General features: G+C 41.3%; 1 protein-coding gene across 1 annotated transcript in view; it reads left to right on the top strand.

Annotated features, from left to right (window-relative positions):
• The window catches only part of LOC112163198 (atrial natriuretic peptide receptor 2), a 96049-nt gene that overhangs the window by 58584 nt on the left and 23982 nt on the right, over positions 1-13483 (top strand). Inside the window, exons 9-15 of the mRNA XM_024299466.1 lie at positions 606-680; positions 1214-1291; positions 3202-3306; positions 4891-4962; positions 5459-5618; positions 5708-5863; positions 7136-7304. Of these exons, the coding sequence (XP_024155234.1) occupies positions 606-680; positions 1214-1291; positions 3202-3306; positions 4891-4962; positions 5459-5618; positions 5708-5863; positions 7136-7304 (815 nt within the window). The remainder of the gene's footprint in view (positions 1-605; positions 681-1213; positions 1292-3201; positions 3307-4890; positions 4963-5458; positions 5619-5707; positions 5864-7135; positions 7305-13483) is intronic.

The raw sequence follows: 13483 nt of genomic DNA, 5'->3' as shown, positions 1-13483 counted from the left end.
AATTACTTTATACAGCGTTAGCTGTCAGCTTTGCAGCTCTAAACCCATAAACCAGAAGTCACTTTGCACACTCGTCGTTTTGTGTGACGTCACATGAAAAGGGTCTGTAAGCCTTGTGTTTCAACTTTGATTGCTCTACTGACTTACATGCTCATTTTGCTTTAATTGGTTATAATTTGTCATTTCTTGTTTTTTCTCTGCAATGGTGTGTTTTTTTATTTTGATGTACAATGTCTCCTTGTTTTCATGTGATTATTATAGGACTGTGTAAAATTCAAACTTCTGTGTTCACGTCTCTCCATCTGTTTTTGTTTAAGTCTCTAGATTAGTCTTTTTACTGTCTGCCTTTCTCTCTATGTTGGTTTGTTCCTACCATCTCTCTTTCTTTCTGCTTTTTCAGCCCTATTTGTCCATCTGTGTCTGTCTGTGCATTAGTTAATGTCTTCACAGTGCAGAAAGATGTTTTTTAAATCCAGAATCCTTTTTTCCTTCCTGCAGTATCTATGTTTCAGTGAAGTGGAACCGTGTTTCCAAATGAACCTTTTTTTTTTTCTTTCCCTCCTCGCACTAACAGACACCTTTTCTTCTGCTTTCTACCTTCTCAGAGAGGCTCCAGCTACGGATCCTTGATAACTGCCCAGGGAAAATATCAACTGTTTGCAAAAACCGGCTATTTTAAGGTAAGGCTTAGTGAGTTCTGACATTTTCAACTCCTGCACACTCCTCTCCCACCCACACATGTGCACACAGAGAAAGCTGGAGCGGCGAGAGACAGAGAGTGTGGGCGACTTGAGCCAGTTAATGTGAGCTGCTGCAGAAAGCATTAGTAGTTTTCCTTTTTCTTTCCTCCCGTTTTACGCTCCCCCCCACCCCCCGACAGTGTGGACAGAGGCATCATCAGATTGTTGCCGCTCATTTCCGTGTGTGTGAGAGGCGGATCCATCTCATGGTTTTTGTTTTAAGATGCAGGCGTTTGTGTCAGAGCTGATGCGACTGTCATCGATGCTTTCCAAGCTGATGCAGTTCATGAATGCGTGGAGGAACAAAAACAGCTTTTTCGTCTCATGTGTTGTTGTGAGGGTTCCCTTCTTTAGAAATAAAAGTAAATAAGTAAACTAGTGGTTGGCCTTTGCCATGTCCTCCTCCACAGCTCCCCTCTGTGCTCTTTCAGACCTGTGGCTTTTGTCTGCTTCACCTCTCGTGTCACTCGCAGGGAAACCTGGTGGCCATCAAGCACGTCAACAAGAAGAGGATAGAGCTGACGAGACAGGTCCTAATGGAGCTGAAACATGTGAGTTCAATACCAAATGGGCTTAAAACGTTGATTAAAATCACTAGATCCTTTATAAGGATTTAGATTTTTATTTTGATATTATGATTATTATAATTAAGGGGCCAACTTGACATTGGTACTATAATTATTATAGCAGGCTATGCCTTGAAACTGTTTTTTTGTTACCTTGGCAACTTCATCACACACCATAATTGACTATAATTAGACACGATGTACATTTTTCTTCTGTTATTTTGCTTTAATCCCTTTATAAATAACCATATCAGTTTTAACAGTGTTTGCTGTCCTATTTATTATTTTCCAGCAGTTTTGGACTTTCTGTTGCTAATTTAGCTTCTAACTTTGCAGCTTTATCAGCTTTTGATTATCCTCATCGTTTTGGCTTGTGTTCACTTCTTACCGACTAATTTACCACATTCTACACTGTTCTAACTTCTACAGTTTTTTAACGTTCTGAAAAAATAAGAAATAAGCTCCACCTACTCACCGTGACCCTCAAAAGGTCAGAAACGCTTCAGGAAACATTTCCCATCATCCTTTAGTTTACACTCTCTCCTGCTAGGTTGTATCCCATCATAGTCAAACTTGGGACGGGCAACATATCGGTGCCAGAATCGGTATCGGACGATATTTGCATAATTTGAGTTTATCGTATCGGACCGATATTAAAAAAATCCACAAATATTTTTCTGTTTTTAGATAGACCTTATTTTTGACATCATGGATCCTTGTTCCTAATAGCCTGTTGAATCTTATTTCAAATGCAAAAGATACATTTTGCTGTATGTTTGATAAAAAAGAAAAGCAAATATTTTTTCAGAGCAATCGTTCATTTTTATCATCACTCTTTGACACGAGGATGCAGACTGTAGAGCTTGAATGCAGAATCGTTTTTTGCTGTCCCAGTGTTTTCTCCTGCCGACAAAATGTCCCGTGTGTTCCAGACTCTGAAAAACATGAACATCTTCAGAAAAACGAAACTTTTTTGTAGCTTTTTTGGTTTTGGACACAGAAAAATGTCTTTTCAGAACTGCACACAGGATGTTGGTTGTTAATCACAGGAAGGACCTGCCATCCGTCACTTCTGTCCCGAACATGAGCCCCCGCAGCTGCTGATCAACGCCGCTGGCTGGGAATCTTTTACAAGAGACTGATAAGGAGCCCCCCCGGGGGGGCTAATGGGGATGGAAACATGGTGTGGCGCAGAGACAGACGGAACTTTGAAGTGGCATCCACTTGGCTGCAGCTGTTAGGAGAGGAGCAGAGGACGGCCTCTCAGGCAGACGCCCCGGGGGGAGGACGGCCGCTACCGAAGCTGGCACCCCCCCCACCCTCCTCCTGGACACCCCAGAGGCCTGATGGGCTGTCAAACCTCAAAGCTTGTGTAAAAGCCAACCAGATGGGAGAAGAGGCAGGGCTGCCAGTGGAAACTAAACCACTTTTCTTCATCTCCCCCTCCTCTTCTGTGTGCCCCCCTCCCAAACTGAGTGTGGTAGGGGAGATTATGTAGGCCAAAGGGTAGGCAAGCATCTCCCAAGCTGCAAGAGGGGCCACTGGCTCTCCAGTTTGGTGTCAGGGCTGCTGTCAGTCACACGGCCGGGCTGAAGCTTCAGCTTGTGGGTCTGGGGGGAGGAGGAGGAGGAGCAGAGACGTGCCCCCCCGGATCACTCACATCTCCGTCTTTCTCATCGGGCCTGTCCACTCCACCTCCAGGGTCTCTCCTCCTCCTCGGCACACTGGCTCATTCATAGCCTGCAGGGTTTCAGCTGCAGACTTTTCTGATGAACTGTTGGCAGTTTTTCTCCAAACGTGTTGCAACCCCCCCACCTCCACCCCCCTCCTGGCTTTCCACAGGGTTTGGGAGTGTTTGGAAAGAGTGACGCTCACGTCTGTGTGGTTATTTTCAGATGAGGGACGTTCAGTTCAACCATCTAACCAGGTTCATCGGGGCCTGCATCGACCCCCCCAACATCTGCATCGTGACGGAGTACTGCCCCAGAGGCAGCCTGCAGGTAACACCGTACCCCAATACTCACCTGTAAGTGACAGGTCTACGTTTGGCTGTGAAAGATCTACGGCCAAAACAAGAGACAAATACTGCAAAATCCCCCGACCCCCCCCCAAAAAAAAGAATTACTAGAGGTAGAAATACATAGATTAGAATCAGAAGACGCTGAAAAACGATATAATAAAAGACCATGTTATTTAGAATCACTGATTTAACCACGTTTAACCCTGTAATCTGACTCCATCAAAGAAAATGAAGAAAAAAAAATAAAATAAAGCAAATTTGAGACAATCTAAAGTTGTAAAACTAAGATAATTAAGTCAACAAGAATAACATTTTAAACTTATTTTTCAAAAACTTGTCATTTTACTATGAAAAGGTGGTGTTTTTTTCAAAAATAAAATGTTACATTTAGGCTAAACAAAATTTCAAGAAAGACAATCAAACATTACTAGTTTAATATGTTAATTAGACATCATCGCACTGATCAAGAATCTCACTGAATCTGCTTTACTTTTTGTAATTTTACAACTTTATTTTTGTAAATGTTGACATTTTTCTAACAATGTTTCTGTTTTATTTCTTTTTCTCAAAAGTTCACAACTTTGTTCTGATTTTTGTTTATGATGGGGCCAATACTCTAAACTTGTTAATAATAATTACCTTAAATACAGTCACGCCATGTGAAAAATGTGTTTTCCTGAACACTCATGTCATTTTTGCATCTTAAACGAACATTGTTGTGAACTAAAGCTTACACCCAACGTGTCCTAGAGTTAGTCAGTATTTTTGTGGCCAAAAATACAGGGAAATTGTTATTTATTGTTACTTTCTAACAGAAGAACCCACATCCACAACTTTCTGAGTTTAATGAAAAACCTAAATATTGAAGCTTTTTAAGGATTTGTGTGTTTAACAAAATATTTGTATAAATTTGTTGAGCAAAACCTTAATAATACTTGGCTTTGTCTACTGGAATTGATCGTGTTAATAATTAAAAAAATTACAGTAAATCAAAGAACATAAACACTGATGTTAAAAGGTTAAAAGTGAGTTGATCCTGAATGAATTAAATGGCTTTGATTTGAAAAGGAAACACAGTTTGAACCTGTTGGACATTTATAGGATTCTTCCTAAAATCAAGAATCTGAAGTTTAATCCAGATTATCCAAAACTGCAAAACCTGGATTTTTGATCAACATGTGAAAAAGTGTCACAATGAAGTCTGAATTATTTTACACTTTACCGAACAAGCTTTCCGTCTGGTTCGTCTCCTGGTGTAATGACGGAGGCTTTTAGCAGCTTTCCTAACTTTCTTAAACCTTTGGACTCAATCACTCACACTCCAGACCTAAGACTTGTTTAAAAAAGAAGACAGTCTGCACTGGCGTGATGAGGCTGCATCCAGCTGGGGGGTGGGGGGTCAGCCACAGGTCCTTTCAGTTATTCTTTAATATCCTGCAGGCCTTCGTACTGAACATTTCCACTTATCTGGCCTGAAGATGTGTCTGATCCCAACACAAACATGTGGGCTTTCGCAGCAGAGCAGAGTGTGTAACGGCACTTTTCCTTGTCCCCGCTTCCCCAGGACATTCTGGAGAACGAGAGCATCAACCTGGACTGGATGTTCCGCTACTCGCTGATCAACGACATCGTGAAGGTGCGCGGCTGCTGGGCCGTGAACGGCAGTACGCCTTTGTTTACTCGTGAACGTTGGAAAAGAGGGAGCTAAAAAGAGCCTTTGTGCACCTTGCAGATATGCGCAGAAATGTCTGGGTTGCCATGGTTTCACATGAACAGCGGTGTGGAGTGAGGCAGGAGAACACAGAAATGTATTTTTGGCACCGTGTGCTGCATTAAAGTGCAGCTGATGTTTCAATTTCATAATGTAATCCTCAGATTTGTTTAGGATGAGTCAAATCGGAATCGCTCCTCACAAAGAGGCCTTTGTTTGTCCGGCTGGTTTCTGGGCTCGGCGCTCAGCGGCAGGACTGAGGCGGCGCTGAGGGACGTTTGACTCACCGTTTCCACAAACCGCCGAGCGCAGCCCCCTCCTTAGAGAGATTAACAGTAATTTTAGCGAAACTGGCTCCTGACCTGTCCGTCTTTTCTGCGTTTTCATGTCACCGTTCACGCCTGACACCGATGTGCTCCAGGGCATGAACTTCCTCCACAACAGCTACTTCGGCTGCCATGGAAACCTGAAGTCCTCCAACTGCGTGGTGGACAGTCGCTTCGTCTTGAAGATCACAGATTACGGCTTGGCCAGCTTCCGCTCGTCCTGCGAGAACGATGACACCCACGCGCTCTACGCTAGTAAGCGGCGCCCCCCCTCCCCGACAGCGTTCAGCCACAGCAGCTGCTGCCGAACTCTACACATCTGTTCTGTTTCTCTCTCCTTTTAGAGAAACTGTGGACGGCTCCAGAGTTGCTCATTTACGACCACCATCCTCCCCAGGGCACTCAGAAGGGCGATGTGTACAGTTTCGGGATCATTCTGCAGGAGATAGCCCTGAGGAACGGACCTTTCTATGTGGAAGGCATGGACCTCAGCCCCAAAGGTAAACAAGAAGGCTGCCCCTCCCCCCCCCTCCTTCAAAGCAGGAATACTGGAACGTTTCTGCTTTTAGCGTGCATGAACATGGCACACGTGCAGGTCAGAGGTCAGGCAGGTGGAGGCCCCAAAGCCAACACAGCTCGTAACTTAGACATAAAATAAATTGGTGGCTGCTGAAATAACAGTTCAAACAAAACACAGGAAGCTGGTTTCATGTCTGACCTCTAATGAAACGTTTTTCATAGGAAAACCGAAGACGTAAAAATGCTTTAATCCTCAGGAACTCTTTCTTTCCCTCTCCCATCAGACTCCTTAACAGCTGACAGGAGTCTGCAACAGCAGACCGCACCTTTGCACGTCTGGATTATTGATCATATGTCATATTGGACTATTTATCATTATTATTGCACCTTAATAACAACTGCACATGTACCCCAATATCCAGTTCTGTCAGTCTCCTTTGCACAATAATATTCTCACAACAGCTGATTTGTAAATGTTTTAGTCACTTACATATGCATAATTTTTGGGTTTTTCTTATATTTTTTGCAACAGTGCTCTTAAGTCATCCTATAAATATCCTTTATCTTTTTATATTTTTGTCTTTCTTACTTTAATTTATCTCTTTATGGCATTCAGAGTGAGCCACAAAGTAAGAATTTCATTGTACAGGGAAACCCGTTTATTTACTGTGTATATGACAATAAGCCCTTTGAATCTTGACTTTAATCTCAGGAAGCACTAGATCAGGGATGTCCAAATCCAGGCCTCGAGGGCCGGCCTCCTGCAGGTTTTCTAGAAACCCTGCCTTATCTGCTGCTGATTACCTGGATCAGGTGTGTTTAGCCAATAAGAAGCTTCAATGGTTGGAAACATGTAGGACACCGACCCTCAAGGCCTGGATTTGGACACCCCTAGACTAGATGTTGCGGTTCCTTAAAGTTCCCTTATGACAATTTTTTTTTTCCCATTTAAAAAAGCTTTCCAAGTAGTGTTTTAGTTATGATTATAACGTTTAAGAGCAGCAGCTTGTGCTGCTGAATATATTGATGCCCCTCAAATGCTATGCTGCCATTAAAAGCAGCTAAATCTTCATAAATAATAACCTTTAGCTGTTTCTCAGCATACATTTTCTGCATTCAAAGGGAACATCCCACCTTTTTTCTCTTTGCAGTGCAGTTTTTTTCACTCATTTAATTGTCAAAGCATCACCTGACTCAGTCATGCTTATATGATGAACGATGAACGCTGTCGGTTTCTGTCTGCACCTCCTCAGAGATCGTGCAGAAGGTCAGGAACGGGCAGCGGCCGTATTTCCGCCCGACCACGGACAGCAGGTTTCACTCGGAGGAACTGACCATCTTGATGGAGGGCTGCTGGGCTGAAGACCCCGCAGAGAGGCCGGACTTTGGCCACATCAAGATCTACATGGCCAAACTCAACAAGTAAGAGCCTCACACCCATAAAAGAACACAAAAACAGAAATGTAGAACACAGTATGTGTGCAAAGTTGCATCCCACTGAGGCTGATAAGAGCACTGATCAAAGCAAACTGGAAAAAAATGTTTTTCAGATTAGAAGCAGTTTATAATTCATCACAAGAAGGATTCTTTCCTTCCTGTCCTCCTGCCGGGTCTGTGATCCCCGTTGTTCCGGTGATCTGTTAAATAATTAATGTGCATGTTTGGGATTTGACTTCATGCAGGCACTCGTGTCTCCTCTCAGGACTTCTCACAGAAACAAAATCACACTAAATCATCCACAGGAGGAAACACAACAACACAGGGCTCTGCCATAAACTTTGAGACATGTTGTGGGGTCATGAAAACATTCTCTTTTTTTTTAAAACACACATTTTTTTTTTCTTTTTGAAAAAATACAATTTTATGAGAGCACCAAATCTGATAAATAAACTCTTTATCAACACAGTTTGGTTAATTCTATTTTGGTGAAGTGCAAATTACATTATTTTAAGGTGATTATATTTGCTCTCCTGTAACAGAGATTCACTGTTTGCTGATTTTTTAAAATGAATTTCAAGTCTTACAATCTTGAAAAAACAAATGTATAAGAAAATCTGCAATTGTTAGGGTCACCATTTAAAATATATATATATTTTTTCAATTTATATGAGGGACTTCCGATTCTGATGTAAGTACGTATGCAAGTGTTCGCCGTGGTAGATTGTTACGGGGATGCAACTGGTCTGAACTATTTACCGCATATATTACTGGATATATCACGATTACTGGACCATGTGACAAGTGACACGCATGCAGCATTACGATGCACTGAGTCTTCCCAAGTGAAGAAATGAGGAGGTCCGAAGAACTATGCAAAGAATCACAAAAGGGGAGGCAATGTTTTGCAGTCAACTGCCAAAACCAAGACAACAAAATAATCTGATCGAGAGGAATTTTTTGATATTTTAGCACGAAAGTAATGGAAATTCACGTTGATCTCACGTAAAATGTGCGGCCAAGATGCACATTGCTGGACATTTTAAGTGCATCCAAGGTTTTGTTTTTCACTATATCATTCCAAACAGTTTAGATGAGACCAGGCTGATGGTGGTTGTGGTGGTGGTTGGTTAAGGGGGGTCAGCAGCGTTGCTACAGGCTCTGCCTGCCAGCTGCACTCAGTCTTGCTGTCCGTCATGTTTAGACATCCAGTTCGTCACGCTGAACGGCAGCATTTTGAGTCAAAGCAGAACAGTAGGAGAGTGTTGAAAACACCCGTGTCATCTAATTTACCGCTTATGTTATTCAGTCTTAACACATCCGTTTTTTTTCACAGTTGACAGAATTGTTTTTGAAAGTGTGCATTGTTTTATTTTACATCCTTAATTTATCACTTAGTTTAAGGCAGGGTTCTCAAACTCAATTGACCTTGGAGCCACTGAAGGCGGAGTCTGGCTCAGGCTGGGCCGCACGGGGTTCCATTTGTGCCAAAAATATGGTCTGGTGTCCACTGTCTATATGTTTGGTCATGTCTGTGTACTACTAAGCAATATCTTCTGCGTGTCCTGTGAAACGGCTCGCAGGCCGCCAGTTTAAAACCCCTGGTTTGAGGCCTGGTTTCTACTCAAAGCGTTTTGTAATCGCTCAGGGCGTATTTGTCAGAATCACTAGGAAATCCGACACCTGCTGATGACATTATCCATTGGGACTGGAATTTTACATCCTAGTGCAATCGCGTGCAGATTGCACCATTTAAACTGAATTTATTTTGAGGTATTTATTTTGAGTTTTTAGATGTAGTCTAAAAAAATATCTGAAAATCACATTGATTGATTTTTTAACATAATTTATTTGTATGCTACTGATGCAAATAAGTATCTGAAAATATGTCTATTGGCTAGAATTCTGACCCTCAAAGACCCGTTATTCCACCTTTAAATAGTCCACCTGTTATCCTAAATTAGAAGCACCTGTTTGAGGTCGTTAACTGCATAAAGACACCTGTCCACCCCATACAATCAGTAAGACTTCAACTACTAACATGGCCAAGACCAAAAACTGCCCAAAGACAAAATGGTAGACCCTATAAAAGGCTTGACGGGGCTAGAGGAGAAAGATCCTCTGTTAGAGAAATTATTGGAAAATGGAAGAAGCTAAACATGACTGTCAAACTCCTTTGGACTGGAGCTCCATGAAAGATCTCACCTCATGGGGTCTCAATTATCCTAAGAAGGGGGTAGACTCAGTCCAGAACTACACGGGAGGAGCTGGTCAATGACCTGTAAAGATTGGGACCACCGTTTCCATGGTTACTGTTGGTAATACACTAAGACATCATGGTTTGAAATCATGCAAATCAAGGCTCTTCTACTTAAACCAGCACATGTCCAGGCCTGTCTTAAATTTCCCAATAATCATTTAAGAATAATCATGGGAGAAAGTCATGTGATCAGATGAGACCAAAAGAAAACTTGCCATGTTTGAGAAAGAAAAGTAATGAGCACCATCCCTATGGTGAAGCATGGGGGTGGTAGCAGCATGCTATGGGGGTGTTTTTCTGCACATAGGACTGCACTGTATTAAGGAGAGGATGACTGGGCCATGTGATGGAGATTTGAGAGAGCAACCTCCTTTCCTCAGAACATTGAAGATGTTGTGGCTGGGTCTTTCAACATGACAATAACCCAAAGCACACAGGCAAAAGAACCAGGAAGTAGGTTTGTAAGAAGCATATCAAAGTTCTGGAGTGGCCTAGTTCGTCTCCACTCCTAAACCCAAAAGAAAATCTTTGGAGGGAGCTCAAACTGTGTTTCTCATCGACATCCCAGAAACCTTACTGATCTAGAGAAGATCTGTGAGGAGGAGTGGGCCAAAATCCCTCCTGCAGTGTGTGTTAACCTGGTGAAAAACTACAGGAAATGTTTGACCTGTACCAAATAACATTGATTTTCTCAGGTGTTCAAGTTGCAGAAGGTTCAAGGTTTCTAAGTGGGAGACCTTACAAAATCACTGGGTGTTCAGATACTTTTTTGACTCACTGTATATCTTATATCTCATATCTTGCACAGGAAAATGGATTTCGCCTCTTTTTTCACCCTATTCCCTGCTTCTGTTTAGTGGATGAACACACCACTTCCTGCTCTGCCTCATCCTGTACCTGTGTGTTAACTGACACACCAAGTGTGTGAACATTGAGTCCTTTATGTTAGAAATAAACGCTGGAGACAATCATAGCACTTGAAAAGTATTAACGCCACTCCAAGTTCATTGGAGTTATCACAGACAGTCACATCAAAACCAGCCAACATTAGTAAGAACTAGACCTCATGATTGTAGAAACGATTGAAGCGATGGCCGATTGCTGAGATGTGCAAACCGGGTTTACAGTTTAACCAAAATGCTTTGTCTCACTCCATTTTTATTTCTCCATACGAGTTGGAGGCTGTCCCTCTGACTGCCAGCTTTGATATTATCCTTTCAAATCATAATAATTACTTTCCACAGCTGTTACAGTTGAAATGTGGCACAGCAGTGTGATGACATCAGCTCCCCCTGCAAACATGTGAAAGGCGATGGGATAGACAGTGAAACCACAGGCTCTTACTCTTCCTCCTCTAAGGCATCTTTTCTTTATCCTCTGCTCTCCCTGAAAGGTCTGGTTCCGTAAATGTTTCTTCCAGGAGAAGTTTGAGATAGACCAGAGGAACAGTATTGATCTCATTTTGGGGATTTGATGTCCTGCTGCGTGGACAATGGAGACTTTTGAATGAAGGAAAACCAGCCTTGAAAAGTTCTTTATTTAGTGTTTATTTTAAAGTCACAAAAACTCATGAAGTCCTTCATAAAATCAAAGTGAACAGGAGATTTATGCTTCTTTGCCTGCATCAGGGATGCCACAGAGATTAAAAATAATCTATAAAGTTTCCCTGCAGATTAACATAAACTCCGTCTGATACAATTTTAAAGTTTCTCTTCAATTTTTTTATCTTCATGTCTCCAAACTCCAAACATGTCTTACTCTCCTGGATTTGAGTGTCAGCATGTACTTCCCTGTAGGTTCTAAAACAGAGCAGGTCAGCATGAAACAGCAGCTGTCTGGACCTGAAGTCCGGGTCTGCAAGACAAACCTTTGTGTTGCTCCAGAAGAAGAGCCAGCGGTCAAGAGAGTGTGGTTAAAGCTCCATCTTTGAGACTGCCGCATGCAGGATGGCATCAGCTGACAAATTTGTCTCCTTCTTTAACCTCTGAAATTACTAGAAACTTCAAAGAAAAGTAAAATCGTTCTTGGAGTTTCTGAACAGTACTTGACTTTGGTGTTTGGAAAGAACATATCTGAAACTGTCTGTTTGAGCTAAGCATTAATCCAAAGATGTGTATGTCTTTCTTTGTATAAAACGTTCGTTTGCCAACCATTCAGTCTTTGTGAACAGTTTAATCCTGGAAAAGTCACAGAAAAGAAAAATGTATAAAATTAAAGTAGTCCAGTTCTGCACTGTTTTATGTTTTTGAATGAAACCTTGACTTGTCTTCTAAAGTCTTTGAGTGTATTGAAGAGGTTCACGCTCTCCTCTCATTGTGGGGGTCGTATGTTCTTCAAAACCATGCAGGGGCTGTTATAATTTAGCCACAGCAATCTGTTGAGCAGAGGGACATTTTCAGCTCCTTTCAGCAGCTTTCTTCAATTTTCTTTCTCGCCATTGCTGCATGTTTTTCCAGAAATGTAATTAAATTGAAGCTCCGTGTCAGTTCAGACTCATCTTATCTCTAATGACTCTGATTCTATCACATGACAGGTGTTCACTAAAGAAAGTCTAAATTTCTCAAAAATATGTGAGGTAATAAAGAAGAGCAGAGCGAGTCCTAAAGCTGATGGGGTTTGAAGACAGGCAGAAATGTGAAAAAAGATCTTTTTAGCCTCACTGCCCTCCCTTAACACAAAACAATCTATTTAAGTGTTCTATAAGTATACTTAGTCTATGTCTGGATTCCTTAAATACTCACTATATAGTGCATTTGCCATTTTCTAGTACTGTCCAAATCTGCAATTCCAAAATCAAGTGCCGTAGAAATTTCCCAGAAATCTTTGCGAAAAACGAGCGTGCATCGATGCTCACTAGATTAGCGAATATAGACCACAGTGCATTGCGTTTGAACAATTTTTGCGAAAAAAATATATATAAATGTTATTTTTTTTAAACAAATAATCTACATTTTCATTATCAAAACACAATAAAGTTACAAATAGACGTGAAATGTTCGTATTGATTAGGTTTTCACGTTGTGAAATCGATTACGTCAGAAAAACAAAAGAAAAGTAGTGAGCATGGTGTCTAAATTGCTTTTAAAATCCAGGGCACTATGCAGTCCTGCACTATATAGTTTTTAGTAGCAGGGATTAGGGTGAGAATTCAGACAAAACCTAAGTCTATGCTAAAAATGAGTTTTTTAATATGCTATTTATTTATTGTAAACTTAAAATTCTTTAAGAAGCATTCTGTTAATATACTTCCTATGCTACACGTACTATAGTGTACTATAGTGTACTTGCTATACTTGTACTCATATATAATAAAAATAAACTTCAAGAGTACTAAGTTTTGCTAAAGGTAGTAATTTACCCACTCTACCAAAAAAGACCAATCAAGATGCATCATGGGTAACAGAGTTTTTATCCAAACTTACCTCTGAGTTTCAGTTTTCAGTTCTTAGTTTAAACCATTAACCATTTAATTAAATTCTATCTTTTTAAACTTTTTTGCTTAATCATGAAATGTTCACTTCAGGGAAGGAACCTTCTTCTGCTTCGTGTCGGACGGTTCGGGCTTCCACATTGGACATTAATTGCTGATAATGCACATTTCATCTGCATTATCCTGCTTACACCGAGGTCACTTACATAAGACATAAATATTCAACCGATTTTTGAAACTAAACTCTTGTTTTTTTTATTGGGGGGGGGGGGTATATCGCTCTTTTACAAAAAGCAGACTATTTTATTTATACGTAGCGCGGCCCGTTGTTGAGCTGGCACCAACCTCAACTGCAGCTGCAAAGGAAAGATATATATATATTAGGGCTGTCAGATTTGTCGCGTTAAAAACGCATTAATCTGACATGTGCTTGACCCCGACAATTTTTTTGACGCATTAATCGCGGACTTTCTC

Source organism: Oryzias melastigma, linkage group LG12 (genome assembly GCF_002922805.2).
Source record: "Oryzias melastigma strain HK-1 linkage group LG12, ASM292280v2, whole genome shotgun sequence".
Taxonomy (NCBI): Eukaryota; Metazoa; Chordata; class Actinopteri; order Beloniformes; family Adrianichthyidae; genus Oryzias; species Oryzias melastigma.
Note: the sequence above shows the minus strand (reverse complement) of the source record. Positions and strands in the feature narration are given on the sequence as shown.